Here is a 26,219-nt window from a genome sequence, read left to right on the forward strand (position 1 = left end):
AAATAAAAAGCTCTTTTTGTTGTTGATAATTTGGCAACGTTCACGTAATGTGTCACATATGTAACAACTCTCTCAATTTCTTAAAGCAATGTTGTCATTCCTTTAAAAAATGTTATTACCTCCTTAATTTTCTTCAGTTTTCATGAAACTTTGCTTGATCAAATAAAACCCAGTGAGTTAATATAATTATGTAATAAATAGCAAAAATCCCAATACGGTTTCTTAATATATCCTCCAAGTTGCTATCTTTCAGTAAAAAACTTTTAATACTCACTTTTAATAAGTCCAATAATGGATCATATGACGCTGTGTAGTACATTTTCCCTGTCATCTGTAATTTGTTTAGTAAGTTGATGTAGGGAATCTGTTTTACTTAAATTATGAAGAAAACCGTATTGTTATTTCGAAATTAAGTCACAAGTTACTTATATTACTTTTTTCTCTGGATTTAAAAATAGGGAAGAGTGCTATCCTTCCTAAGAGTGTTAATGTGTTTAATCATATCATTTTTATCCACTGGACCTTATATACTGGATACTACAAGTAATCCTTAATATCGGTGATAGTTTCACTATGACAATAAGCAGTTTTTTTGGTCTTTAATTGACCACCAGTAGTAGCTTCTGTTATAAATTTGTAAACTTTTTTAAAATTACTTCGAGCACTAAAAGTAGAGCAGATAAACTTGTTAACAAATCCCATTGAGTTCTTATGGGAAGTACTAGAAGGCGTAATGCGATACCTCATTTTAAAGGCAATTAAAAATATTCTTTAAACATGAGAAAATCCAATATGGCGCCCATAAGAGAAAATAACGTTGATGATGATCGAAAAAAAACGAAACGTCGGATTAACTTTTTTTTTGGGTCATGTTGTATGACATAAAAAGTGGCAATGAAAAACTATTTTTAGTTTTCCGATGTCTCTTTAAATAAAGTCGGTAGAAGGTAAAAACGATTTTGATAAATGTCGTTTTTTTTCGGATATCCCCGACAGTATCCGGAATTTAAACAATTTTTAAACGTCATTTTATTAAGCTCCAAATTGCGCAACTTTGCCTCCACTTAACCGACCCTGTAACTCTTACAGTTTCCGAGATTCCAATGGTCACCTTCGAATTTAGGACACCCTGTATACTGGATATCTTTACAACCAAAAAATATCACATTCAAAGAGTCACATTCACCGAAAACTATGGATTTTTATTAAATTTTATTTTAAATTTATTTTGCTCAATAATAATTTTTTTTTTAATCAAGCCTGTAATATTGGTGTCCTTGGTTTTTTGGTCTATGAGGCCCCATGCTACCAAGGCCTATAAAGTTAAAGGCTTGACTTAATGTTGCCTTGAAAATACAAAAAAAATTAGGGATTTAATAAAAAAATTGCTATAAGGAATTTTTTGTTCTCTAAGTGTCGTTGCACAAGGGTGGTTTAGTGTAGCTCAATGTTTAATTAAGGGTAGTGGATCAAATGAATAAATGTAAAAGAGAAAGAGACGACATCGTTTTATTACCCTCTTACATGATTTGTTAGACTGCGAGGGGCGATATAAATAGGAAAAATAAACTTTCCTTCTGAAAATTTTACCCTTACATATAATATTATTCCTTTTATTCTGAATTAAATTACAGCCGCAAAATAGGGACAAACGACGCTCCTGTCTCGATAAATCTCGTACGTAAATCAAGTAATAGGAAAAATGACCCCGTTTTTAGACAAACCGCCTCCTAAAAGGGTCATTGGACCCTCGTAAATTTACATTAAAATGGGGTTTTTGCACGAGAAAACATTATGGATAAATTAAATTTAGTTAGTCTTGCTGAATATTTAGTTACTTAGTGCACGTATCCAGGAAACCCTTATTTGTTATTTAATTTTTTTTTGGGGCATATATACCCCCCTTGCAATTTTTAAGTCAAAGACCCTTGGCTTGACCCATTTTATGGCCTTTATATAAATTCCATTATCTTCAGGGAACAATGTACAAAGTGTTTGGTTTGTTAATTTAATTTACGTAAAAGTACTAATGCGTTACGGTTGAAATAATTCGCAAATTAGCTCGTCCAGTATGGAACTTTTTATGAACTAATCGAGTGTTAATTAAAATAAGAAACTGCTAAGGGACGAAAGTTAAATTTTCGACCCGTGGGTTGAATGTTAAGGTGAAGTGTTTTTTTTTAAATATATTAGTGTTTACGTAAGCCGAAAGGCACACGTGTAAAACAACAACAAATAAAATAGCGAAATCGTAGCCAAGCGTTTGCTCGACTGGCATCGGATCAACTTTTTATTTTATTATTTCACGTTGGGTCAGTTAACTTGTTCAAGGATTATCACGTGGTATGGACGTGTGGCTTGGATTACTGGAAAATCGGGGAGGGGAAATGGAGGTTTTCTTAGTTGAATGAAAAATTATGTCTAAATTTATATGGTCATCTCAGTCTAGAGGTATCATAGAAAAGGATAAAAAAAAATAAATTTATGTATTTTTTACCAGAAAATTCACCATTTTCGTAACGATATTTTAAAGTTACGAGCATTTTGTAGCCTTTTTTATAATTTGTCAAACATTCAATTTTTTTTTTTAAACTTGAGAAGCGCTGAAATAGGTATCCAATCATTTTCTCAGAAGAATCTGTGTTTCAATTTTCAAATCTCTAACTTCACTGCTTTCGGAGATATGAGCATTTTGTACTTATAAATAAATTTTTTTATCAACTTCAAAGACTGTTTTCTACATTCTAAAATTTTTTTTGGAAAAAATGCTAAAATAGGTGTGGAATGAAATTAATTTGAGATTCTAAATACAAAATTTCAAACAGTTTCATTGAGAACTTTTCAAGTTATGAGCATTTTGAGACTTTTTTTGAGGAAATTTTTATTTTTTTTTGAAAAAATTCAATTTTTAATTTTTTTAAAAAACATTTTGGAAAACGCTGAAATAGGTGTCCAATGAAATTAATTTGAGATTCTAAATACAAAATTTCAAACAGTTTCATTGAGAACTTTTCAAGTTATGAGCATTTTGTGACTATTTTGAGGAAATTTTTATTTTTTTTTTCAAAAAATTCAATTTTTAATTTTTTTAAAAAACATTTTGGAAAACGCTGAAATAGGTGTCCAATGAAATTAATTTGAGATTCTAAATACAAAATTTCAAACAGTTTCATTGAGAACTTTTCAAGTTATGAGCATTTTGTGACTTTTTTTAGAGAATTGTTATTTTTTTTTCAAAAAATCCAATTCTTAATTTTTTTTGAAAACATTTTGGAAAACGCTGAAATAGGTGTCCAATGAAATTAATTTGAGATTCTAAATACAAAATTTCAAACAGTTTCATTAAGAACTTTTCAAGTTATGAGCATTTTGTGACTTTTTTGAGGAAATTTTTATTTTTTTTTTCAAAAAACTCAATTTTAAATTTTTTTTTAAAACATTTTGGAAAACGCTGAAATAGGTGTCCAATGAAATTAATTTGAGATTCTAAATATAAAATTTCAAACAGTTTCATTGAGAACTTTTCAAGTTATGAGCATTTTGAGACTTTTTTTGAGGAAATTTTTATTTTTTTTTGAAAAAATTCAATTTTTAATTTTTTTAAAAAACATTTTGGAAAACGCTGAAATAGGTGTCCAATGAAATTAATTTGAGATTCTAAATACAAAATTTCAAGCATTTTCATTCAGAACTTTTCAAGTTATGAGCATTTTGTGACTATTTTGAGGAAATTTTTATTTTTTTTCCAAAAAATCCAATTTTTAATTTTTTTTAAAAACGTTTTGAAAAACGCTGAAATAGGTGTCTAATGAAATTAATTTGAGATTCTAAATTTAAAATTTCAAACAATTTCATTGAGAACTTTTCAAGTTATGAGCATTTTGTGACTTTTTTGAGGAAATTTTTATTTTTTTTTCTAAAAATTTAATTTTTAATTTTTTTTGAAAACATTTTGGAAAACGCTGAAATAGGTGTCTAATGAAATTAATTTGAGATTCTAAATTCAAAATTTCAAACAGTTTAATTGAGAACTTTTCAAGTTATGAGCATTTTGTGACTTTTTTTAGAGAATTGTTATTTTTTTTTCAAAAAATCCAATTCTTAATTTTTTTTGAAAACATTTTGGAAAACGCTGAAATAGGTGTCCAATGAAATTAATTTGAGATTCTAAATACAAAATTTCAAACAGTTTCATTAAGAACTTTTCAAGTTATGAGCATTTTGTGACTTTTTTGAGGAAATTTTTATTTTTTTTTCAAAAAATTCAATTTTAAATTTTTTTTTAAAACATTTTGGAAAACGCTGAAATAGGTGTCCAATGAAATTAATTTGAGATTCTAAATACAAAATTCCAAACAATTTCATTGAGAACTTTTCAAGTTATGAGCATTTTGAGACTTTTTTTGAGGAAATTTTTATTTTTTTTTGAAAAAATTCAATTTTTAATTTTTTTAAGAAACATTTTGGAAAACGCTGAAATAGGTGTCCAATGAAATTAATTTGAGATTCTAAATACAAAATTTCAAGCATTTTCATTAAGAATTTTTCAAGTTATGAGCATTTTGTGACTTTATTGAGGAAATTTTTATTTTTTTTTCAAAAAATTCAATTTTTAATTTTTTTAAAAAACATTTTGAAAAACGCTGAAATAGGTGTCGAATCAAATTAATTTGAGATTCTAAATACAAAATTCCAAACAATTTCATTAAGAACTTTTCAAGTTATGAGCATTTTCTGACTTTTTTGAGGAAAATTTTTATTTTTTTTTCAAAAAATCCAATTTTTAATTTTTTTTGAAAACATTTTGGAAAACGCTGAAATAGGTGTCTAATGAAATTAATTTGAGATTCTAAATACAAAATTTCAAACAGTTTCATTGAGAACTTTTCAAGTTATGAGCATTTTGTGACTTTTTTGAGGAAATTTTTATTTATTTTTTCAAAAAATCCAATTTTTAATTTTTTTTGAAAACGTTTTGAAAAACGCTGAAATAGGTGTCCAATCAAATTAATTTGAGATTCTAAATTCAAAATTCCAAACAATTTCATTGAGAACTTTTCAAGTTATGAGCATTTTGTGACTTTTTTGAGGAAATTTTAATTTTTTTTTCAAAAAATCCAATTTTTAATTTTTTTTGAAAACATTTTGGAAAACGCTGAAATAGGTGTCCAATCAAATTAATTTGAGATTCTAAATACGAAATTTCAAACAGTTTCATTAAAAACTTTTCAAGTTACGAGCATTTTGTGACTTTTTTGAGGAAATTTTTATTTTTTTTCCAAAAAATCCAATTTTTAATTTTTTTTGAAAACGTTTTGAAAAACGCTGAAATAGGTGTCCAATGAAATTAATTTGAGATTCTAAATATTAAATTTCAAACAATTTCATTGAGAACTTTTCAAGTTATGAGCATTTTGTGACTTTTTTGAGGAAATTTTTATTTTTTTTTTCAAAAAATTCAATATTTATTTTTTTTTGAAAACATTTTGAAAAACGCTGAAATAGGTGTCCAATGAAATTTATTTGAGATTTTAAATTCAAAATTTCAAACAGTTTCATTGAGAACTTTTCAAGTTATGAGCATTTTGTGACTTTTTTGAGAGAATTTTTATTTTTTTTTCAAAAAATTCAATTTTTAATTTTTTTTGAAAACATTTTGAAAAACGCTGAAATAGGTGTCGAATCAAATTAATTTGAGATTCTAAATTCAAAATTTCAAACAGTTTCATGGAGAACTTTTCAAGTTATGAGCATTTTGTGACTTTATTGAGGAAATTTTTTTTTTTTTTTTCAAAAAATTCAATTTTTAATTTTTTTAAAAAACATTTTGGAAAACGCTGAAATAGGTGTCCAATGAAATTAATTTGAGATTCTAAATACAAAATTTCAAGCAGTTTCATTGAGAACTTTTCAAGTTATGAGCATTTTGTGACTTTTTTGAGAAAATTTTTATTTTTTTTTTCAAAAAATTCAATTTTTAATTTTTTTTGAAAACATTTTGAAAAACGCTGAAATAGGTATCCAATGAAATTAATTTGAGATTCTAAATACAAAATTCCAAACAATTTCATTGAGAACTTTTCAAGTTATGAGCATTTTGTGACTTTTTTGAGGAAATTTTTTTTTTTTTTTTTTTTAAATTCAATTTTTAATTTTTTTTGAAAACATTTTGGAAAACGCTGAAATAGGTATCCAATCAAATTAATTTGAGATTCTAAATACAAAATTTCAAGCATTTTCATTGAGAACTTTTCAAGTTATGAACATTTTGTGACTTATTTTTATAATTTTTAAAAGTCAATTTTTTAAAAAATATTTTGATAAACGCTAAAACACGTGCCCAATTAAATTAATCAAAGAATCCAAATATCAATTCTCAAGCAGCATATCCGTTAAGCATTTTTTAAGTTATTAATGCCATTTTCTTTAAAATATGAGTTGAGTAGATTACCTAGCACAAACTCATCATGTGTGGATATAAACCAGAGACAACCAAAGAGACGCGCAACTGTGCCCTAATAAAATATCCGATTATTTATTGTCCATCTTTGTCTCTCTTCGTGAAAGGTGAACGCAGATGGCGCAGATAGCGTTTGCCGCCATAATTCAAACCTCGGCTATTAAGCATCATTTAATGATTTATTTTAATTAAAATCAGCCGTTATGTCTCAGAAGTGAGAACATCATAATTATGTTCTGAGAGAGAACGGCTGATTTTAATTAAAGCAATCCAGTTTGATAACATTTAATTGTATTTTCAGTATATGGTATACCTATAATATGTACATGCATTTTCTTAATTATTTTCATAATTTATACAGTCTTAAGTTTGTAGAGGTTTGAGACCATCGTCAGTCGATTTAGATATTCATTGTTCATATCTGGACACACTTGGGAATTTCAGGAGATACGGGCATTATATTGATTAAATAAGAAGGAGCGCGGACTATAAAACCGACATATGCTGCGTTCTCGACTATGGTTGCTGGATATCGATCGGACGCTAGCTTCTACAACTACTACCAAGTTCACCTAAATCCGGTAGGTCATAAAATACGTAAAATTCAAGCACTGGTCCAAAATCTCAACTAATGATGAGATAAAACAAAACAAAAATTAATCAGCAATAACAAGTATTCAGCCATATTGAAATGCCCTGTTCACGTTGAGCAAGGATTGCATTGAAATACTAGAGAATTGGACACAAGCTATCCCGTATTTTTGCATTCATTTAGACGCAGATGGAAGAATGTTTTCTCTTGACTGCTCTGATAATAATTAAACACATTTAGCATTGCGAAAGATTAGTATTGTGGCGCCACCTTAGCTCACCTTTTATAAGGGAAGAGAGAGACAACGAAATACAATATATAATACAGATTAAAGAGAGCAACAACAATAGGATAAAAATTTCTATCTAGTTGCACGTCTCTTTGGTTGTCTCTGTATAAACGTTTGACTTAGATTACAATAAAGGGGACATTGAATTTTCCTTTTCTTATTTAAGAATGACATTTTCAAACTGATATGACCATCTCAGTCAGAGACATCATCATAGAAGAGAGTCATAAAAAATCAAGGAAAATCTATCGACATAGTAGTCATTTTAAGCTACTTTCTTTAGGAGAATTGAGTGATTGATGATATTTGATGCATGTCTCATTATATCGGATAAATTGTACCACAAAAACACCATTTCCAGAAGATCCAAAGAGGTATTGAGGGAACGTTGCCTCCATAACCTATTTATGATAATAAAGCATGTTTTAAATTTGAATAACAATCAAATGTCTGGCAATATAAAAATAAAAATCCACTCTCAGTCTGTGCAACATTCCAATTAATAAAAGAAAAGATACAGTTATTAGGTATAGTGGTTACATTCAAAGCGGTTCTATTTTTAGCGGGACAGTGGCGAATGTACGCGAGAATGTGATTCACAACCACGAGGTCGATTAAAAAATAAAAAAAAGGGAGAAAAACTACACGGGTTCATGAATGACCTCACGTAAGCCAAACATTATTCAGTCGGTTTCTTATTCAATAAGTTTTAAAACCTGATATTACGTATACATAGACTTATGTACATACATATAAAAGTATCTCCGTTAGGTCAATAAATCACATACTTTTAAGTAATGTTTGCTTTGCATTATGTACGTATGTAGATAGAAAGGGTTATTAGTGTCTCCTCTTGAAAGTTCAATAAATACTTTGAAAAGTGTAGAAATGTGAGGGAATAAAAGCAAAAGAAGTGAGAAGTAGGAGGAGAAACAAGAGAGATACTCGTTCCCATTTTATTTAGAAGTTGTTGTTTGAGAAGCACTGGATTAATACCTACCTTTAACTATTTTTATTGAAGGTTTTAGTGGAAGCTTGTGAAATTGTTTGACAAGCACTGAAACTCATCTATATCGAAAAAAGTTAATTTTTTTTTGAAATTAAAATACTTTATTAAAAAGTGCCTAGTAATGGCTTTAAGCTTCTCAATATTCTTTGACCCTAGATGGAGTTTTAAAATTGTACTAAAACCGCCTTTATCTATGGCCAATTGCATTATCAGGAACGTCCTGTATAGTATAAAATCCCCAATAGCCACGGCTGTACCTTTAAAGTTGTACTAAAAAAATCCTTAATTACGTATTTATTTATTAATTTGTATAATATGTACTATCAAGTTTTTTCTAGTCTAGTATTGGCCAAGAATTGGCACTTAGTTGCCTACCAATACTCCTTTATTTATCAGATATTGTTTTAGAATAATTGTGATTTTTTTATTGTATGCTGGTAAATAAAAACTGTTTATTATTATTATTATTATTATTATTATTATTATTATTATTATTATTATTATTATTATTATTATTATTATTATTATTATTATTATTATTATTATTATTATTATTATTATTATTATTATTATTATTATTATTATTATTATTATTATTATTATTATTATTATTATTATTATTATTATTATTATTATTATTATTATTATTATTATTATTATTATTATTATTATTATTATTATTATTATTATTATTATTATTATTATTATTATTATTATTATTATTATCAAGTAATGAATAAGGTCCATGGTCGTGGTCTCGTACGATCGGTGTTGACACACCCATATAATGACGTAACAGTTGGTAATATCGAACAATTATTATTACGCCTGAAATCGACACATTGCGAAACGTTGGGTGAGTCACATCGTCGCATACGAGGGTGTGTCACGAGAGAGAGAGTTTTTGAAAAACTCGCTATCTCTCTCTCTTATTTATTGTCTCTTTCGTGTAATTTATGTCTAACTCTGAATCAAGGGCAATTTGTTTCGTTGAAAAATGTTGAGTAGTTATTGAGAAAATTGAGTTTAAAGGACGAAAGGGACTACTTGGTTTAACTGTGGATAACTTGGTAAATTTTGGTTGGCCACTTTTGGACCCAAAACAATATTTTTAGAGAATTTAATTCTGAATCCAAAGCAATTTGTTTCATTAAAATACCTTGGGTAGTTTTTGAGAAAATCGAGTTTAAAAGACAAAAAGTTAGTTTAAGACACATCAAAGATCACTACTTCTTTTAACTCCGGATAACTTGGTAGCTTTTGGTTGGACACTTTGGGATCCAAAACAACATTTCTAGAGAATATAATTCTGAATCTAGAACAATTTATTTTATTAAAATATTTTAAGTAGTTTCTGAGAAAATTGAGTTTAAAGGACAATAAGTCGGTTTTAGGGACCTCAGGGTTCATTACTTGGTTTAACCCTGGATAACTTGGTAAATTTTGGTTGGACTCTTTTGGACCCAAAACACAATTTCCAGAGAATTTATTTCTGAATCCAAGGCAATTTGTGTCATAAAAATATTTTCAGTTGAGAAAATTGAGTTTAAAGGATAAAAAGTTGATTTAAGGGATCTCAGGGTCCTCTGCTTGGTTTGACTCTGGATAACTCAATAAATTTTGATTCGATACTTTTGGATCCAAAACAATATTTCTATAGAATTAAATTCTGGATCGAGAGAAATTTTTTTCATTAAAATATGTTGAGTAGTTTTCGAAAAATTTGGGTTTAAGAGACCTTACTGTCCACTACTTGGTTTAATTCTGGATAATTTGGCAAATTTTGATTGAACACCTGTGAACCCAAAACAAGATTTCCAGAGAATATAATTTTATATCCAGAGCAATTTATCTCATTAAAATACTATGGGTAGTTTTTGAAAAAATCGAGTTTAAAGGACAAAAAGTTGATTTAATGGACCTCAGGGTTCACTACTTGGTTTTACCCTGGATAACTTGGTAAATTTTGGTTGGACTCTTTTGGACCCAAAACAATATTTTCAGAGAATTTAATTCTGAATCCAGAGAAATATATCTTATTAAAATACCATAAGTAGTTTTTGAGAAAATTGAGATTAAAGGACAAAAAGTTAGTTTAAAGCACTTCAAGGAATACTACTTGCTTTGACTCTGGATAACTTAGTAACTTTTGATTGGACACTTTGGGATCCAAAACAATATTTTCAGAGAAATTAATTCTAAGTCCAGAACAATTTATCTCATTAAAATACTTTGGGTAGTTTTTAAAAAAATTGAGTTTAAAGGACAAAAAGTTAGTTTAAGGCAACTCAAGAAGCGCTAGTTGCTTTAACTCTGGATAATTTGGTAACTTTTGGTTGGACACCTTTGGACCCAAAACAACATTTCCAGAGAATTTAATTCTGAATCCAGAGCAATTTATCTCATTAAAATATATCGGGTAGTTTTTGAGAAATTTGAGTTTAAGGGACAAAATGTCGGTTTAAGGAACTTTCACTACTTGAGTTCACTACTTGGTTTAACTCTGGATAACTTGGTAACTTTTGATTGGACACTTTGGGATCTAAAACAATATTTCCAGAGAATTTAATTCTAAATCCAGAGCAATTTATCTCATTAAAATACTTTGGGTAGTTTTTAAGAAAATTGAGTTTAAAGGACAAAAAGTTAGTTTAAGGCAACTCAAGAAGCGCTAGTTGCTTTAACTCTGGATAATTTGGTAACTTTTGGTTGGACACCTTTGGACCCAAAACAACATTTTCAGAGAATTTAATTCTGAATCCAGAACAATTTATCTCATTAAAATATTTCGGATAGTTTTTGAGAAATTTGAGTTTAAGGGACAAAAAGTCAGTTTAAGGGACTTCAGAGTTCACTACTTGGTTTAACTCTGGATAACTTGGTAAATTTGGATTGACCCCTTTTGGACCCAAAACAACATTTCCAGAAAATTTAATTCTAAATCCAGAGCAATTTACCTCATTAAAAAACTTTGGGTAGTTTTTGAGAAAATCGAGTTTAAAGGACAAAAAGTTGATTTAAGGGACTTCAGGGTCCTCTACTCGGTTTGACTCTGGATAACTTAGTAAATTTTGATTCAACACTTTTGGATCCAAAACAAAGTTTCCAGGGAATTTAATTCTAAATCCAAAGCAATTTGATTCATTAAAATATGTTGAGTAGTTTTCGAGAAATTTCAGTTTAAAAGACCCTACTGTCCATTACTTGGTTTAACTCTGGATAACTAGCAAATTTTGAGTTGGAAACTTTTCTATCCTTTACAACATTTCCAAAGAATTTTATTTCGAATTCAGGACAATTCGTTTCATTAAATAATGTTATTTTTGAGAAAATGGAGTTTAAGGTCGGTTTACGGGACTTCTGGGTCCGCGACTTGTTTTGACTCTGGATAACTTGGTAAATTTTGATTGGACACTTTGGGATCCAAAATAATATTTTCAGAGAATTTAATTTTGAATCCAACGCAATTTATTTCATTAAAATATTTTGGTTAGTTTTTCAGGAAATGGAGTTTAAAGGACAAAAAGTCGGTGTAAGGGACCTCAGGTTTCACTACTTGGTTTAATCCTGAATAACTTGGTAACTTTTGATTCGACACTTTGGAATCCACAACAATATTTCCAGAGAATTTAATTCTGAATCCAGAGAAATTTGTTTCATTTAAATATGTTGAGCAGTTTACGAGAAATTTGAGTTTAAGAGGCAAAATGTCGATTAGAGGACCTCAGGGGCCTCTACTAGGTGTAACTTTGGATAACTTGGCAACTTTTAGTTGCACACTTTTGGACCCAAAACAACATTTTCAGAGAATTTAATTTTGAATCCAAAGCAATTTATTTCATTAAAATACTTTGGGTAGTTTTTGAGAAAATCGAGTTTAAACGACAAAAAGTTAGTTTAAGGCATCTCAAGGAGTACTACTTGCTTTAACTCTGGATAACTTGGTAAATTTTGATTGGACTCTTTCGGACCCAAAACAACACTTCCAGAAAATTTATTTCTGAATCCAGCGAAATTTATCTCATTAAAAAACTTTGGGTAGTTTTTGAGAAAATCGAGTTTAAACGACAAAAAGTTAGTTAAAGACAACTCAAGAAGCACTACTTGCTTTAACTCTGGATAACTTAGTAACTTTTTATTGGACATTTTTGGACCCAAAACAACATTTCCAGAGAATTTAATTTTTAATCCAAAGCAATTTATCTGATTAAAATATTTTCACTGGTTTTTAAGAAAATTGAGTTTAAAGGACAAAAAGTCCGAGACCCCCAGGTTTACTGCTTGATTTAGCTCTGAATAACTGGGCAATAATAATTCTCGATGTTTTCCAAGCAATTAAAATGACTCTTAATATTGTCCAGGATTTCGGAATAAAGAGAATGTAAAAAAATCGAAAAATCTGAAGAACAGGAAGAATTATTTGAAATGATTCTCTCTCTGTCTCTTTATTATTACATACCTTTTTTTCTCTTATCACTTCTTACCTCTTTCCCCTCGAGCACTTCTCGAGCCCTTTTTAATTTCCTATTTATTCCTCTCCTTGTCTTACTGATTGTGCTCTTATGGAAGAATATTGCAGCTCTTCCAGGCAATCAATAAACGATTTCTCTTCAAACCCTTTTCCCTCTTCCTCGATTTTTTCCAAGCACATTATTGCCTCTTTTCTTATGAAATATGGTTTGCCTCTCCTTTTTTTCCCTAATGAAAAATAAATACAGTTCTCTCACTTTCTCTGGCATAATTATATTACTTTTCTCTCTTTATTCTTAGTTCTTCCAGGCAGTTGATTAAATTCAAATTTTTCTTCACTCCTCAGCATTTCTTATAGAATGCAGTTAGTGCCCCAACTCTGAATAAATACCAAACTTTTCTTGATTTAATTCGATGGATTTCTTTATACCTGCATAACATCCGGGCCAATTGATGACCGCTCGTCAATATTAATTCAGGCAAAAAAAAGAGACACGAATACGAAATTTGTATTTGAAAATGCATCGTCGTTCGTCGAATAAACGTGGAATTTTAATTAGTAGTAATCGCTTTTCACTTGTAGTCTCGAATAAATCAAATATTCAGACTTTGGGGCAAGATTTCTAGGTCCCAAAAAACAGTCTACTACGCAGTCAAGTTCAATCCAGAAAATTACTTTTGCCCCATAAAGTTTCCCCGACGAGTTTTTTGACCCTCTTAAGTTCGCTTTTATCTTTATGGTTCGTAATAGGAAATCGAACTTTTTGCCTTGGATAACCTAAGGATCCACTGGTTTGCCAACGGTTTTATCTTGAGGGGGTAAACGTGCTCATTTTCTCCGGAATTTAATGCAATTACAAACCCTTCCAGTTTAGAAAGGGCGCATTAAATACTTGATTATGTTATCTGGAGCGTGGGTAATTTAGAAATTTATTTTAAGGTAAAAAATGCCTATTTTAACAGGTAATGCACGGATTTAAAAAAAAATTTAATCCGGTTTTCTGGGAGTTCGAAGTGTGGTTCATAAACTCCCTTTTATATAAAGAATTTGACTTGATTCGCTATAAATAACATCGCTAAAATTAGCTGTTTCTTTAGACGAATTAATCCTCCAAGATTTCTGGATAAGAGATGAACATTTATGCCAATTTTGGATCGTCTGGATTTTTTTTTTAAGGAATTTAGACTCAAAATAGGCAAAAAACGTCAATTCCATCACTCTTGGACCCGATATGAGGTCTATAAACAGTGAAAATATTGTTGTAATTTTATTCTGTCTTTTTGGAGTTCTGGGCCTGATATTTTAATAAATGCTTTTTAAATGGCTTTAAATTCTTAACAAACCTTATAAGAGAATGTTCCTTGAATGTTCTCGAGCTTATTCCACTTAATGATCTTAAGTAGTTTTTCAGAAATCTTCATTTACACCTCCTGATGACTCCGTTAATATTGTTTAATTAATAAAATCCAGTTTAAAGGACAAAAAGTCGGTTTAAGGGGCTCAGGGATCACTACTTGGTTTAACTCTGGATAATCTGGTACATTTTGGTTGGATGCTTTTGGACCCAAAACAACATTTCCAGAGAATTTAATTCTGAATCCAGAGAAATTTATTTCATTAAAAAATTTTGAGTAGTTTTTGAGGAACTTGAGTTTAAATGACACAAAGTCGGTTTAATGGACCTCAGAGTTTACTAGTTGTTTTAATTCTGGATAACTTGGTAAATTTTGGTTGGACGTTTTTGGACCCAAAACAATATTTCCAGGGAATTTAATTCTAAATCCAGAGCAATTTATTTTATTAAAATATTTTGGGTAGTTTTTGAGAAAATAGAATTTAAAGAATAAATAGTTGATATAAAGGACCTCAGGATATACTACATGGTTTAAGTCTGGATAACCTGGTAAATTTTGGTTGAACGTTTTTGAACCCAAAACAACATTTCCAGAGAATTTAATTCTGAATCCAGAGAAATTTATTTCATTAAAATATTTTAAGTAGTTTCTGAGAAAATTGAATTTAAAGGACTTCGAGGTCTTCTACTTGATTGTACTCTGGATAACTTGCTAAATTTTGGTTGGACTCTTCAGGACCCAAAATAATATTTCCAGAGAATTTAATTTCGAGGCCAGAGCAATTTATTTCATTAAAAAATGTTAAGTAGTTTTTGAGAAATTTGAGTTTAAAGGACAAAAAGTCGGGTTAATGGACCTCAGGGTTCACTACTTGGTTTAACTCTGGATAACTTGGTAAATTTTGGTTGGACGTTTTTGGACCCAAAACAACATTTCCAGAGAATTTAATTCTGAATCCAGAGAAATTTATTTCATTAAAATATTTTGGGTAGTTTTTGAGAAAATCGAATTTAAAGAACAAAAAGTCGGTTTAATAGACCTCAAGATACACTACTTGGTTTAACTCTGGATAACTTGGTAAATTTTACTTGGACGCTTTTGGATCTCAAACAATATTTCCAGAGAATTTAATTCTGAGTCCAGAGAAATTTATTTCATTAAAAAATGTTGAGTAGTTTTTGAGAAATTTGAGTTTAAGGTACAAAACGTCAGTTTAATAGACTTCAGGGTTCACTAATTGGTTTAACTCTGGATAACTTGGTAAATTTTGGTTGGACGCTTTTGGACCCAAAACAATACTTCCAGGAAATTTAATTCCGAGTCCAGAGCAATTTATTTCATTAAAAAATTTTGAGTAGTTTCTGAGAAAATTGAGTTTAAAGGACCTCAGGGTCCTCTACTTGGTTTAACTCTGGATAACTTGCTAAATTTTGGTTGGACGTTTTTGGACCCAAAACAACATTTCCAGAGAATTTAATTCTGAGTCCAGAGAAATTTATTTCATTAAAAAATGTTGAGTAGTTTTTGAGAAATTTGAGTTTAAGGTACAAAACGTCAGTTTAATAGACTTCAGGGTTCACTAATTGGTTTAACTCTGGATAACTTGGTAAATTTTGGTTGGACGTTTTTGGACCCAAAACAACATTTTCAGAAAATTTAATTCTGAATCCAGAAAAATTTATTTCATTAAAATATTTTGAATAGTTTTTGAGAAAATCGAATTTAAAGAACAAAAAGTCGGTTTAATAGACCTCAAGATACACTACTTGGTTTAACTCTGGATAACTTGGTAAATTTTACTTGGACGCTTTTGGATCTCAAACAATATTTCCAGAGAATTTAATTCTGAGTCAAGAGAAATTTATTTCATTAAAAAACGTTGAGTAGTTTTTGAGAAATTTGAGTTTAAGGTACAAAACGTCAGTTTAATAGACTTCAGGGTTCACTAATTGGTTTAACTCTGGATAACTTGGTAAATTTTGATTGGACGTTTTTGGACCCAAAACAACATTTCCAGAGAATTTAATTCTGAATCCAGAGAAATTTATTTCATTAAAAAATGTTGAGTAGTTTTTGAGAAACTTGAGTTTAAGGTACAAAACGTCAGTTTAATAGACTTCAGGGTTCACTAATTGGTTTAACTCTGGATAACTTGGTAAATTTTGGTTGGACGTTTTTGGACCCAAAACAACATTTCCAGAAAATTTAATTCTGAATCCAGAGAAATTTATTTCATTAAAATATCTTGGGTAGTTTTTGAGAAAATCGAATTTAAAAAATAAAAAGTCGGTTTAATAGACCTCAAGATACACTACTTGGTTTAGCTCTGGATAACTTGGTAAATTTTGGTTGGACGTTTTTGGACCCAAAACAACATTTCCAGAGAATTTAATTCTGAGTCCAGAGAAATTTATTTCATTAAAAAATGTTGAGTAGTTTTTGAGAAATTTGAGTTTAAGATACAAAACGTCAGTTTAATAGACTTCAGGGTTCACTAATTGGTTTAACTCTGGATAACTTGGTAAATTTTGGTTGGACGTTTTTGAACCCAAAACAACATTTCCAGAGAATTTAATTCTGAATCCATAGCAATTAATTTCATTCAAATGTTTCCATTAGATTGTGAGAAAATCGAGTTTCAATGACAAAAAGGTCGGTCTATAGATTTTAGGATTCACTAGTACCAGATATGAATTTAATCCTTGATATCTCGTTTAATATTGCTTGGATCATTTTAAACTTTTAAGGAAAATTTATAGAATATTCTCTGAACATTTTAGAATTTATTTCATTCATTTATCTCAAATAGTTTTTGAGAAATCTTAATTGAAATAAGACAAACCATTAAAAGCGAATATTCCTTGGAAAACTCAATGACCTAAATATTATCTTTTAAAAATAAAAAAAAAAATGAGCAAAGTCAACGACCCCGAGAACAACAATTTTTCTGGATAATAAAATTCCACATTTTAAATTTTGATTTTTATGCAGGAATTAACGATCCAGGACCGTCGTCGCACCGAGGGTTCGAGTTGTTTTTAAAAATCGCGTGTAATTTATGAACCGAACTGGATAAAAAATTTGGCGCTTGGAGAGCTGCCTAAAAAAAGATACGAAAAATATAAAAACGTCAACAGTATTAAATTCAAATTTAATCGTAAATTTTCGAGTAAAGAAAAACCGACGTTTCACGGTGCCATCTTGTCAAAAAAGGGGGCGTTTTTTTGGGTAATTTCAACTTATACAACAACCCTAAACCGTAAACCCTCCTAACAGGAAGGAACTTTTCATTGTTTTACTGAAAAAAACACTTTCATGACAAACAACAGTCTCTTAGGGGATCCTACTCGACTGCGCCGAAAAAACTTTCCGGTAACACCGTAATATCCATGATAATTTCATGGATGTCAAAAAAAATTAAGAGTACTTACCTGATGACGTAGTTAACGCAGACGACGCTCTGGGGTTTTTGCATTTTATCGTAGATCAATGTGGCCTGGGTGACAACCCATACGAAACCGCCCGTTTTCGCCAAAAAGCGATACCGGTTCGTCTCGCATTGTCCCTTGGAAAATACTGAAACAAAGAAAACTTCAATTGATAATAATAATAATTCGAGAAAGAAACTTGGCGAAGAAGACAAAGGGTAGTTTTCCGGGTGTTGCCCGGTTTTCCTTCGGTTTTATGGTTACGCCACAAGGGTCACTATCCCTTTTATACTGGGGTTCGTTAACCACTCATTCCTGATAGAAATTTTCGTTTTTAGGAAGGAAAATAATTTTTTGACAAAAGAGGCACATTATACTTGTTCAAGAAGTCCGGGACTGTACATTATTTCGTTATCCAGGCGTGATGAATGAATCTGATATTATTACCATCATAATTCTTGATTTTTCAGGCCGATCTCTTTATCCCAGGGATAACGGGAGAAACGGTTCCGGACGTTTAGGGAATACCGTATTAGGAGATAAACGACTTCGTTATTTTCTTATTAGTATGTAAGCCAGAAAAACACTATTCAACCTCTTCTGTCATGGTTTCATTTTTGAAATAGTGTCTGGATCGCTTGGAAATACTGCTTTTCTGGCGTAGAAAAAAAAAACACCACTTTTATAAATTGTACACGGTTTAGTACAGGAAGTAGTAGTACTTTCAGCATATTATACAGTTTTGATCCAACCTCTGTACAAAATAGTTTAAAGTGGAAATATTAAATTTAAAAGGCCTTTAATATAAATGTTTAAGTACAAGTCGCAGCTTGGTTTATTTGCAAAATGATGTACAAGTTTGTTCGAGCATTTGTTAAAAGTTGCCTGAATATTTTCATTCTTAACATTTGTACAAAAATTAGTTTCAAGATAGACCGTCAAATCTTAAAACCTTTTTGTGGTTTACTCTTGAAATATTCGACAGTTTGTACAAAATAAATGTATGCTTTCCATTATTAGTACAAGTGTCTTAAATAATTTACAAGAGCTAATTAAATTTTAATTTACTTCTTAAAACAAGTACAAAAATGACATTATATTTGCCGTCGTTAGTACAAAGATCTCAAAACCCTTTCTTGGTTTACATTTTTTAATGAATTAAATTGTCTGGAAATGTTGTTTTGGGTCCAAAAACGTTCAACCAAAATGTAACAAGTTGTCCAGAGTTAAACCAAGTAGAGTACCCTGAAGTCCATTTAATCAAATTTATGTCTCTTAAACTCAAATTTCTCGAAAACTACTCAACATTTTTTAATGAAATAAGTTGGTCTGGACTCAGAATTAAATTCTCTGGAAATATTGTTTAGGATCCAAAAGCATCCAATTAAACTTTACCAAGTTATCCAGACTTAAACCAAATAGTGTATCCTGAGGTCCCTTAAACGGACTATTTGTTCTTTAAACTCGATTTTCTCAAAAACTACCGAAAGTATTTTAATAAAATAAATTGCTCCGGATTCAGAATTAAATTCTCTGGAAATGTTGTTTTGTGTCCAAGAACGTCCAACCAAAATTTACCAAGTTATCCAGAGTGAAACCAATTAGTGAACCCTGAGGTCTATTAAACCGACTTTTTGTCCCTTAAACTCAAATTTCTCAAAAACTACTCAATATTTTTTAATGAAATAAATTGCTCTGGACTCAAAATTAAATTGTCTGAAAATGTTCTTTTGGGTCTAAAAGCATCCAACTAAAATTTACCAAATTATATAGAGTTCAACCAAGTAGAGGACTTTGAGGTCCTTTAAACTCAATTTTATCAGAAACTACTTAAAATATTTTAATGAAATAAATTGCTCTGGACTCAGAATTAAATTCTCTGGAAATGTTGTTTTGGGTCCAAAAACGTTCAACCAAAATTTACCAAGTTATCCAGACTTAAACCAAGTAGTGTATCCTGAGGTCCCTAAAACGGACTATTTGTTCTTTAAACTCGTATTTCTCAAAAACTACCGATAGTATTTTAATGAAATGAATTGCTCCGGATTCAGAATTAAATTCTCTGGAAATGTTGTTTTGGGTCCAAAAACATCCGACAAAAATTTATCAAGTTATGGAGGGTGAAACCAATTTGTGAACCTTAAAGTCCATTAAGCCCACTTTTTGTCCCTTCAACTCAAATTTCTCAAAAACTATTCAAAATTTTTTAATGAAATAAATTGCTCTGGACTCAGAATTAAATTCTCTGGAAATGTTGTTTTGGGTCCAAAAACGTTCAACCAAAATTTACCAAGTTATCCAGAGTTAAACCAAGTATTGAACCCTGAGGTCCATTTAACCAACTTTATGTCCCTTAAACTCAAATTTCTCGAAAACTACTCAACATTTTTTAATGAAATAAATTGCTCTGGACTCAGAATTAAATTCTCTGTAAATATTGTTTAGGATTCAAGAACGTTCAACCAAAATTTAAAAAGTTATCCAGAGTTAAACCAAGTAGTGAACCCTGAGGTCCATTTAACCAACTTTATGTCTCTTAAACTCAAATTTCTCGAAAACTACTCAACATTTTTTAATGAAATAAGTTGGTCTGGACTCAGAATTAAATTCTCTGGAAATATTGTTTAGGATCCAAAAGCATCCAATTAAACTTTACCAAGTTATCCAGACTTAAACCAAATAGTGTATCCTGAGGTCCCTTAAACGGACTATTTGTTCTTTAAACTCGATTTTCTCAAAAACTACCGAAAGTATTTTAATAAAATAAATTGCTCCGGATTCAAAATTAAATTCTCTGGAAATGTTGTTTTGTGTCCAAGAACGTCCAACCAAAATTTACCAAGTTATCCAGAGTTAAACCAAGTAGTGAACCCTGAGGTCTATTAAACCGACTTTTTGTCCCTTAAACTCAAATTTCTCAAAAACTACTCAACATTTTTTAATGAAATAAATTGTTCTGGACTCAGAATTAAATTCTCTGGAAATGTTGTTTTGGGTCCAAAAACGTCCAATCAAAATTTACCAAGTTATCCAAAGTTAAATCAAGTAGTAAACCCTGAGGTCTATTAAAGTGACTTTTTGTCCCTTAAACTAAAATTTCTTAAAAACTACTCAACATTTTTTAATGAAATAAATTGTTCTGGATTCAGAATTAAATTCTCTGGAAATATTAATTTGGGTCCAAAGACATCTAACCAAAATTTACCAAGTTATCCAGAGTTAAACCAAGTAGTGAACCCTCAGGTCTATTAAACCGACTTTTTGTCCCTTAAATTCAAATTTCTCCAAAACTACTCAACATTTTTTAATGAAATAAATTGTTCTGGACTCAGAATTAAATTCTCTGGAAATGTTGTTTTGGGTCCAAAAACGTCCAATCAAAATTTACCAAGTTATCCAAAGTTAAATCAAGTAGTAAACCCTGAGGTCTATTAAAGTGACTTTTTGTCCCTTAAACTAAAATTTCTTAAAAACTACTCAACATTTTTTAATGAAATAAATTGTTCTGGACTCAGAATTAAATCCTCTGGAAATGTTGTTTTGGGTCCAAAAACGTCCAATCAAAATTTACCAAGGTATCCAAAGTTAAATCAAGTAGTAAACCCTGAGGTCTATTAAAGTGACTTTTTGTCCCTTAAACTAAAATTTCTTAAAAACTACTCAACATTTTTTAATGAAATAAATTTCTCTGGATTCAAAATTAAATTCTCTGGAAATATTAATTTGAGTCCAAAAACATCCAACCAAAATTTACCAAGTTATCCAAAGTTAAACCAAGTAGTGGACCCTGAGGTCTATTAAACCGACTTTTTGTCCCTTAAACTCAAATTTCTCAAAAACTACTCAACATTTTTTAATGAAATAAATTTCTCTGGATTCAGAATTAAATTCTCTGGAAGTATTAATTTGGGTCCAAAAACATCCAACCAAAATTTACCAAGTTATCCAGAGTTAAACCAAGTAGTGAACCCTGAGGTCTATTAAACCGACTTTTTGTCCCTTAAACTCAAATTTCTCAAAAACTACTCAACATTTTTTAATGAAATAAATTGTTCTGGACTCAGAATTAAATTCTCTGGAAATGTTGTTTTGGGTCCAAAAACGTCCAATCAAAATTTACCAAGTTATCCAAAGTTAAATCAAGTAGTAAACCCTGAGGTCTATTAAAGTGACTTTTTGTCCCTTAAACTAAAATTTCTTAAAAACTACTCAACATTTTTTAATGAAATAAATTGTTCTGGATTCAGAATTAAATTCTCTGGAAATATTAATTTGGGTCCAAAGACATCTAACCAAAATTTACCAAGTTATCCAGAGTTAAACCAAGTAGTGAACCCTCAGGTCTATTAAACCGACTTTTTGTCCCTTAAATTCAAATTTCTCCAAAACTACTCAACGTTTTTTAATGAAATAAATTTCTCTGGATTCAGAATTAAATTCTCTGGAAATATTAATTTGGGTCCAAAAACATATAACCAAAATTTACCAAGTTATCCAGAGTTAAACCAAGTAGTGAACCCTCAGGTCTATTAAACCGACTTTTTGTCCCTTAAACTCAAATTTCTCCAAAACTACTCAACATTTTTTAATGAAATAAATTGTTCTGGACTCAGAATTCAATTCTCTGGAAATGTTGTTTTGGGTCCAAAAACGTCCAATCAAAATTTACCAAGTTATCCACAGTTCAACCAAGTAGAGGATCCTAGAGGTCCTTTAAACTCAATTTTCTCAGAAACGAATTAAAATATTTTAATGAAATAAATTGTTTTGCACTTAGAATTAAATTCTCTGGAAATTTTGTTTTGGGTCCAAAAACATCTAACCAAAATTTACCAAGTTATCCAGAGTCAAACCAAGTAGTGAACCCTGAGGTCCATTAAACCTACTTCTTGTCCCTTAAACTCAAATTTCTCCAAAACTACTCAACATTTTTTAATGAAATAAATTTCTCTGGATTCAGAATTAAATTCTCTGGAAATATTAATTTGGGTCCAAAAACATCTAACCAAAATTTACCAAGTTATCCAGAGTTAAACCAAGTAGTAAACCCTGAGGTCTATTAAACCGACTTTTTGTCCCTTAAACTCAAATTTCTCCAAAACTACTCAACATTTTTTAATGAAATAAATTGCTCTGAATTCAGAATTAAATTCTGTGGAATTGCTAACCTGTTTTGAAAAATTGTACCATTTCAATAATACAATATATGAAAATTAGTACAAATAATAATACAAAATATCCAAGAATTAGTACCCAAACGCCGAATATCAACATGCATAGTTTCTTCGTTAATTAAAAGGTCTTAAAACCTTTGTATGAATTTTCTGAAATATTTGTACAAAATGCATTAAAATTTGTGTATTATTTATTAATTATTAGTACAAAGGTCTTAGAAAATGTACAAGAATAAGCATGAAAACCATTAATTTTGGTTTAGTTCTTAAATATTGCACGTTTTCAATAGAACATTGTGTACATTTTTTTTAAACTAGTTAAAAATTATATTATTATTCCATTGAATGGTTGCTTCATATATATGTATATTGATTTTAAAGTACCTATTGTACATATTTTAGGGATTATTTGTACAGACTCTAAACCCTTAATAATATAATAAAATCTCTTCTTTGGTCTATTGTTAAAATATTGTACATTTAAAAAAAGAATATTTGTACAAAATGTCCTTAAATGAGTACACACGTCAAAGGGTCTGAAAACACTTGCTCAGTTTATTTACCCAAATTGTACAACTATTTTTAAAAAAACATTGGTACAAATTGTACTAAAATTAGTCCAAAAATTACATGTTGTTATCCTCCTTTAACTCTCAGCCCGAGACGAAAATCTAAATATGAAAATAATAAAAGTTCCAAAAGTAAACCGTGCCGGAAAAGCGCAATTTCCAGGCAGTAGCAGCGAAATTAAACGATCGTTCAAGCGGAACACTAAAAGTGATTATTTTAGGACACTAAAGCACTCATAGTGCTTTTACTGGAAAACCTTTGATGACGAGGAAATTTAGCCGGTTATTTATTCGAATCTAATAATAAACAAAGTGGCGCCGTATCAAAAAACAAACCGGAACAGATGGCCACTTTGTTTTAGTTACTTGTAACACACCGATACGGTTTTTCCGCAGTTCAGTGCGAGATGTACCTCGGAAAAGCGGATAATCTTTTAGGGTTAACTTTGGGTCTAATCGGGTGGTTTTGGGGTGCAAAAGCCTTCAAATGCCCCTCGGATAACGCACTCATGCAACCCCAACTGAGCGCCACTTTCGTAAGTTATTTTCTTTCAAGCGTGCGGCAAGTGGGCACTTATCGCATTATTTTCTCAGTTAAACGGCTACTGGTACGAACACCTCTACATCAACACCCTCCTAAACGGTGAGGAGTGCTCGCATTATGAAATCGAATGCGTTTCGAACAGCACGTGCGTCCTCAGGCACGTCATCTGGAACTCTTATAATCTGGAATTGATCTGGAACGGCACTATTATTCAGGATAGCGATGGAGTACGGATGATTATCGAGGAGAGAAGTTATAGTAACGTTTTTTTGAAATATGACAGTGATATGGTGCTTTTGTGGGCTTGCAGTGAGGAGGACGCCTCTATAACCGGTGAGAATTTTTTTGTGAGGTTTGTTTATTTTTTTTTTGTAGAATTTGCCTCGATTTTTAAAAGGGTGGACGACGAGAGGGATGTTTACAACGTATGGGAGGACGCCAAAAAGGACATGAAGTATTTAGGGTTGGCGGACGAGTTTCCTGCGGGATGGTGGAAAAAAGTCGATACAGACCCTTGCACTAATAATGGAAATTATCCATGGAAAATGCATGTACCACTAATTTTCCTACATTTTGTACAAGTGTTCTTTTAAAAATGTACAACTTTGAGAAATAAATCGAGCAAGTGTTTTTAGACCGTTTGATTAATCAGGTATCCAGTGGGAATGCATGTGTACAAATTTAAAGACGTTTTGTACAATTAATATTCTCTTGCAAATGTACAATATTTCAACAATAGATCAAGCAAACATTTAGGGAAATTCTTGCACTTGCAATGTAACCAACCAGTTTATTGTACAATATTCTGTTAAAATTGTACAATATTTGGCAAACGTTTTAAAATCAACATTTTTATGAGACAATCAAACAATACTATTAATGAAATTTTGAACTAGTTTAAAAAACTGTGTACAATTTTCCACTAAAAACAACCACAATTACTGGTTTCTATAATAATAATTAATAAATAATGCATGTAATTTTAATTAATTTTGTACAAATATTTTATTAACATTGTACAAAAAAAATTCATGAAACCCTTGAAATAACGAAGAAACCAACCATGTCGATATTGGGCATTTTGGTACTAATCCTTGGATATTTTGTATAAATATTGCGTTAAAATGTACAATATTAGAAACGATTGATGGAATACTAAAGTAATTTTTGTAATAATTTAAATACATATCGTACCATTGAAATTGTACTATTTTTCAAAGAAAAACCAAACAAGCCTCTTATCTGGAATATCAATGAAACTATCCAATGGACTTTTAAGTAATATATGTACTAATTTTTGTACATAATTTCCCTTTAAGATCTTTGAAATTTACTTTCTTATTACTTGGAAATTTCTTAAAAATGTACAATAATTTAGATAATAAATCAAAATTCATGGTTTTGTATTTATTATTGTACATTTTTCAAATTTGATCAATAAGCATGAATTTTGAAGTTGGTTTAATTATTAGTCCTAAAAATGATATATTTTTAAATGAATATTTGTACAAAATGTCTTTAAATGAGTACAATAATTATATGCGTTTATCGTTGAGTTTTTTAATATTAGTGTCGCAGAATACCGTCTTAAGGGGACAAAATGTACTAGAATTAGTACAAATCTCACTTGAATTCATTTGAATTTTTCCTAAATTTTGTAGGTTTTTAAAGAGTATTTAAAAACTACTAAAGTTAGTACAATGATTTTTTTCCCAATCCAACCGTTGCAGTAATAATGAAACCAGTTCGAAATAAATTAAAAACTCAGGGTTTTTGTACAAATATTTCCTTAAAAATGTACAATGTACCAACGATGGATATTAAATGTAATTTTTGTGTTACAATATTTCTAGAGTAAACCAAACAAAACTTTTAAGATTTTTTAGTCTAATAATGAAACTAAGCAATATAGAATTAAACGCTTTTGTACTAATTTTTGTACAATGTTTAATTTTTTTGATATGTTAAAAATGTACAACATTTGGAAAATAATTCAAGCAAGAGCTTTAAGACGCTTAAATGGTTTAGGCAACTTTTGTACTTTGGACAAGTGTTCAAATAAACTTGTACATATTTCAAAAATAAGCCAGAAATTTCAGTATTTTTAATAAATCTAACCATTTCGAAATTCTTGTACTAAATTTTGTACAATTTACACATGTTAAAAATGGACTAACCCCTGTATTAATTGTACTGGTTTAAAGACATTTTGTACAAATGTTCTCTAAGCTATAAAGTACAATATTTAATAACTTTACAATTATTAAACTTCATTAGGCATGGACATTATTTTTGTACCAATTTTAGTACAAATTTCACTAATGAAAC

The 26,219-nt window shown here is 30.0% G+C and overlaps 2 protein-coding genes and 1 long non-coding RNA gene across 4 annotated transcripts in view; 2 read left to right on the plus strand and 1 right to left on the minus strand.

The window, feature by feature from the left end:
• The window catches only part of LOC126743287 (protein similar), a 99,191-nt gene that overhangs the window by 56,310 nt on the left and 16,662 nt on the right, over positions 1-26,219 (minus strand). For both annotated transcript variants that reach the window (XM_050450318.1, XM_050450316.1), the window contains exon 7: positions 17,608-17,752. In XM_050450318.1, the coding sequence (XP_050306275.1) occupies positions 17,608-17,752 (145 nt within the window). The remainder of the gene's footprint in view (positions 1-17,607; positions 17,753-26,219) is intronic.
• Positions 15,586-16,762, plus strand: LOC126743289 (uncharacterized). Its single transcript, XR_007662828.1, has 3 exons — positions 15,586-15,720; positions 16,087-16,269; positions 16,636-16,762. It is a non-coding gene; the product is annotated as an uncharacterized LOC126743289 (long non-coding RNA).
• LOC126743288 (uncharacterized) lies at positions 23,558-24,521 on the plus strand. Its single transcript, XM_050450319.1, has 3 exons — positions 23,558-23,883; positions 23,942-24,224; positions 24,267-24,521. The coding sequence occupies exons 1-3, from the start codon at positions 23,755-23,757 to the stop codon at positions 24,482-24,484; spliced, it is 630 nt and encodes a 209-aa protein (XP_050306276.1). The 5' UTR covers positions 23,558-23,754; the 3' UTR covers positions 24,485-24,521.

This window comes from Anthonomus grandis, chromosome 12, assembly GCF_022605725.1.
Source record: "Anthonomus grandis grandis chromosome 12, icAntGran1.3, whole genome shotgun sequence".
In the NCBI taxonomy this organism is placed as follows: domain Eukaryota; kingdom Metazoa; phylum Arthropoda; class Insecta; order Coleoptera; family Curculionidae; genus Anthonomus; species Anthonomus grandis.

What these genes read in the sequence shown, in the direction of transcription:
- LOC126743288 (XM_050450319.1), top strand. Translation starts at nt 23,755, where the DNA reads ATGTACCTCGGAAAAGCGGATAATCTTTTAGGGTTAACTTTGGGTCTA. An exon ending in CCCAACTGAGCGCCACTTTC is followed by an intron (nt 23,884 to 23,941) that starts GTAAGTTATTTT and finishes TTATTTTCTCAG; the next exon opens with TTAAACGGCTACTGGTACGA. An exon ending in GGAGGACGCCTCTATAACCG is followed by an intron (nt 24,225 to 24,266) that starts GTGAGAATTTTT and finishes TTTTTTTTGTAG; the next exon opens with AATTTGCCTCGATTTTTAAA.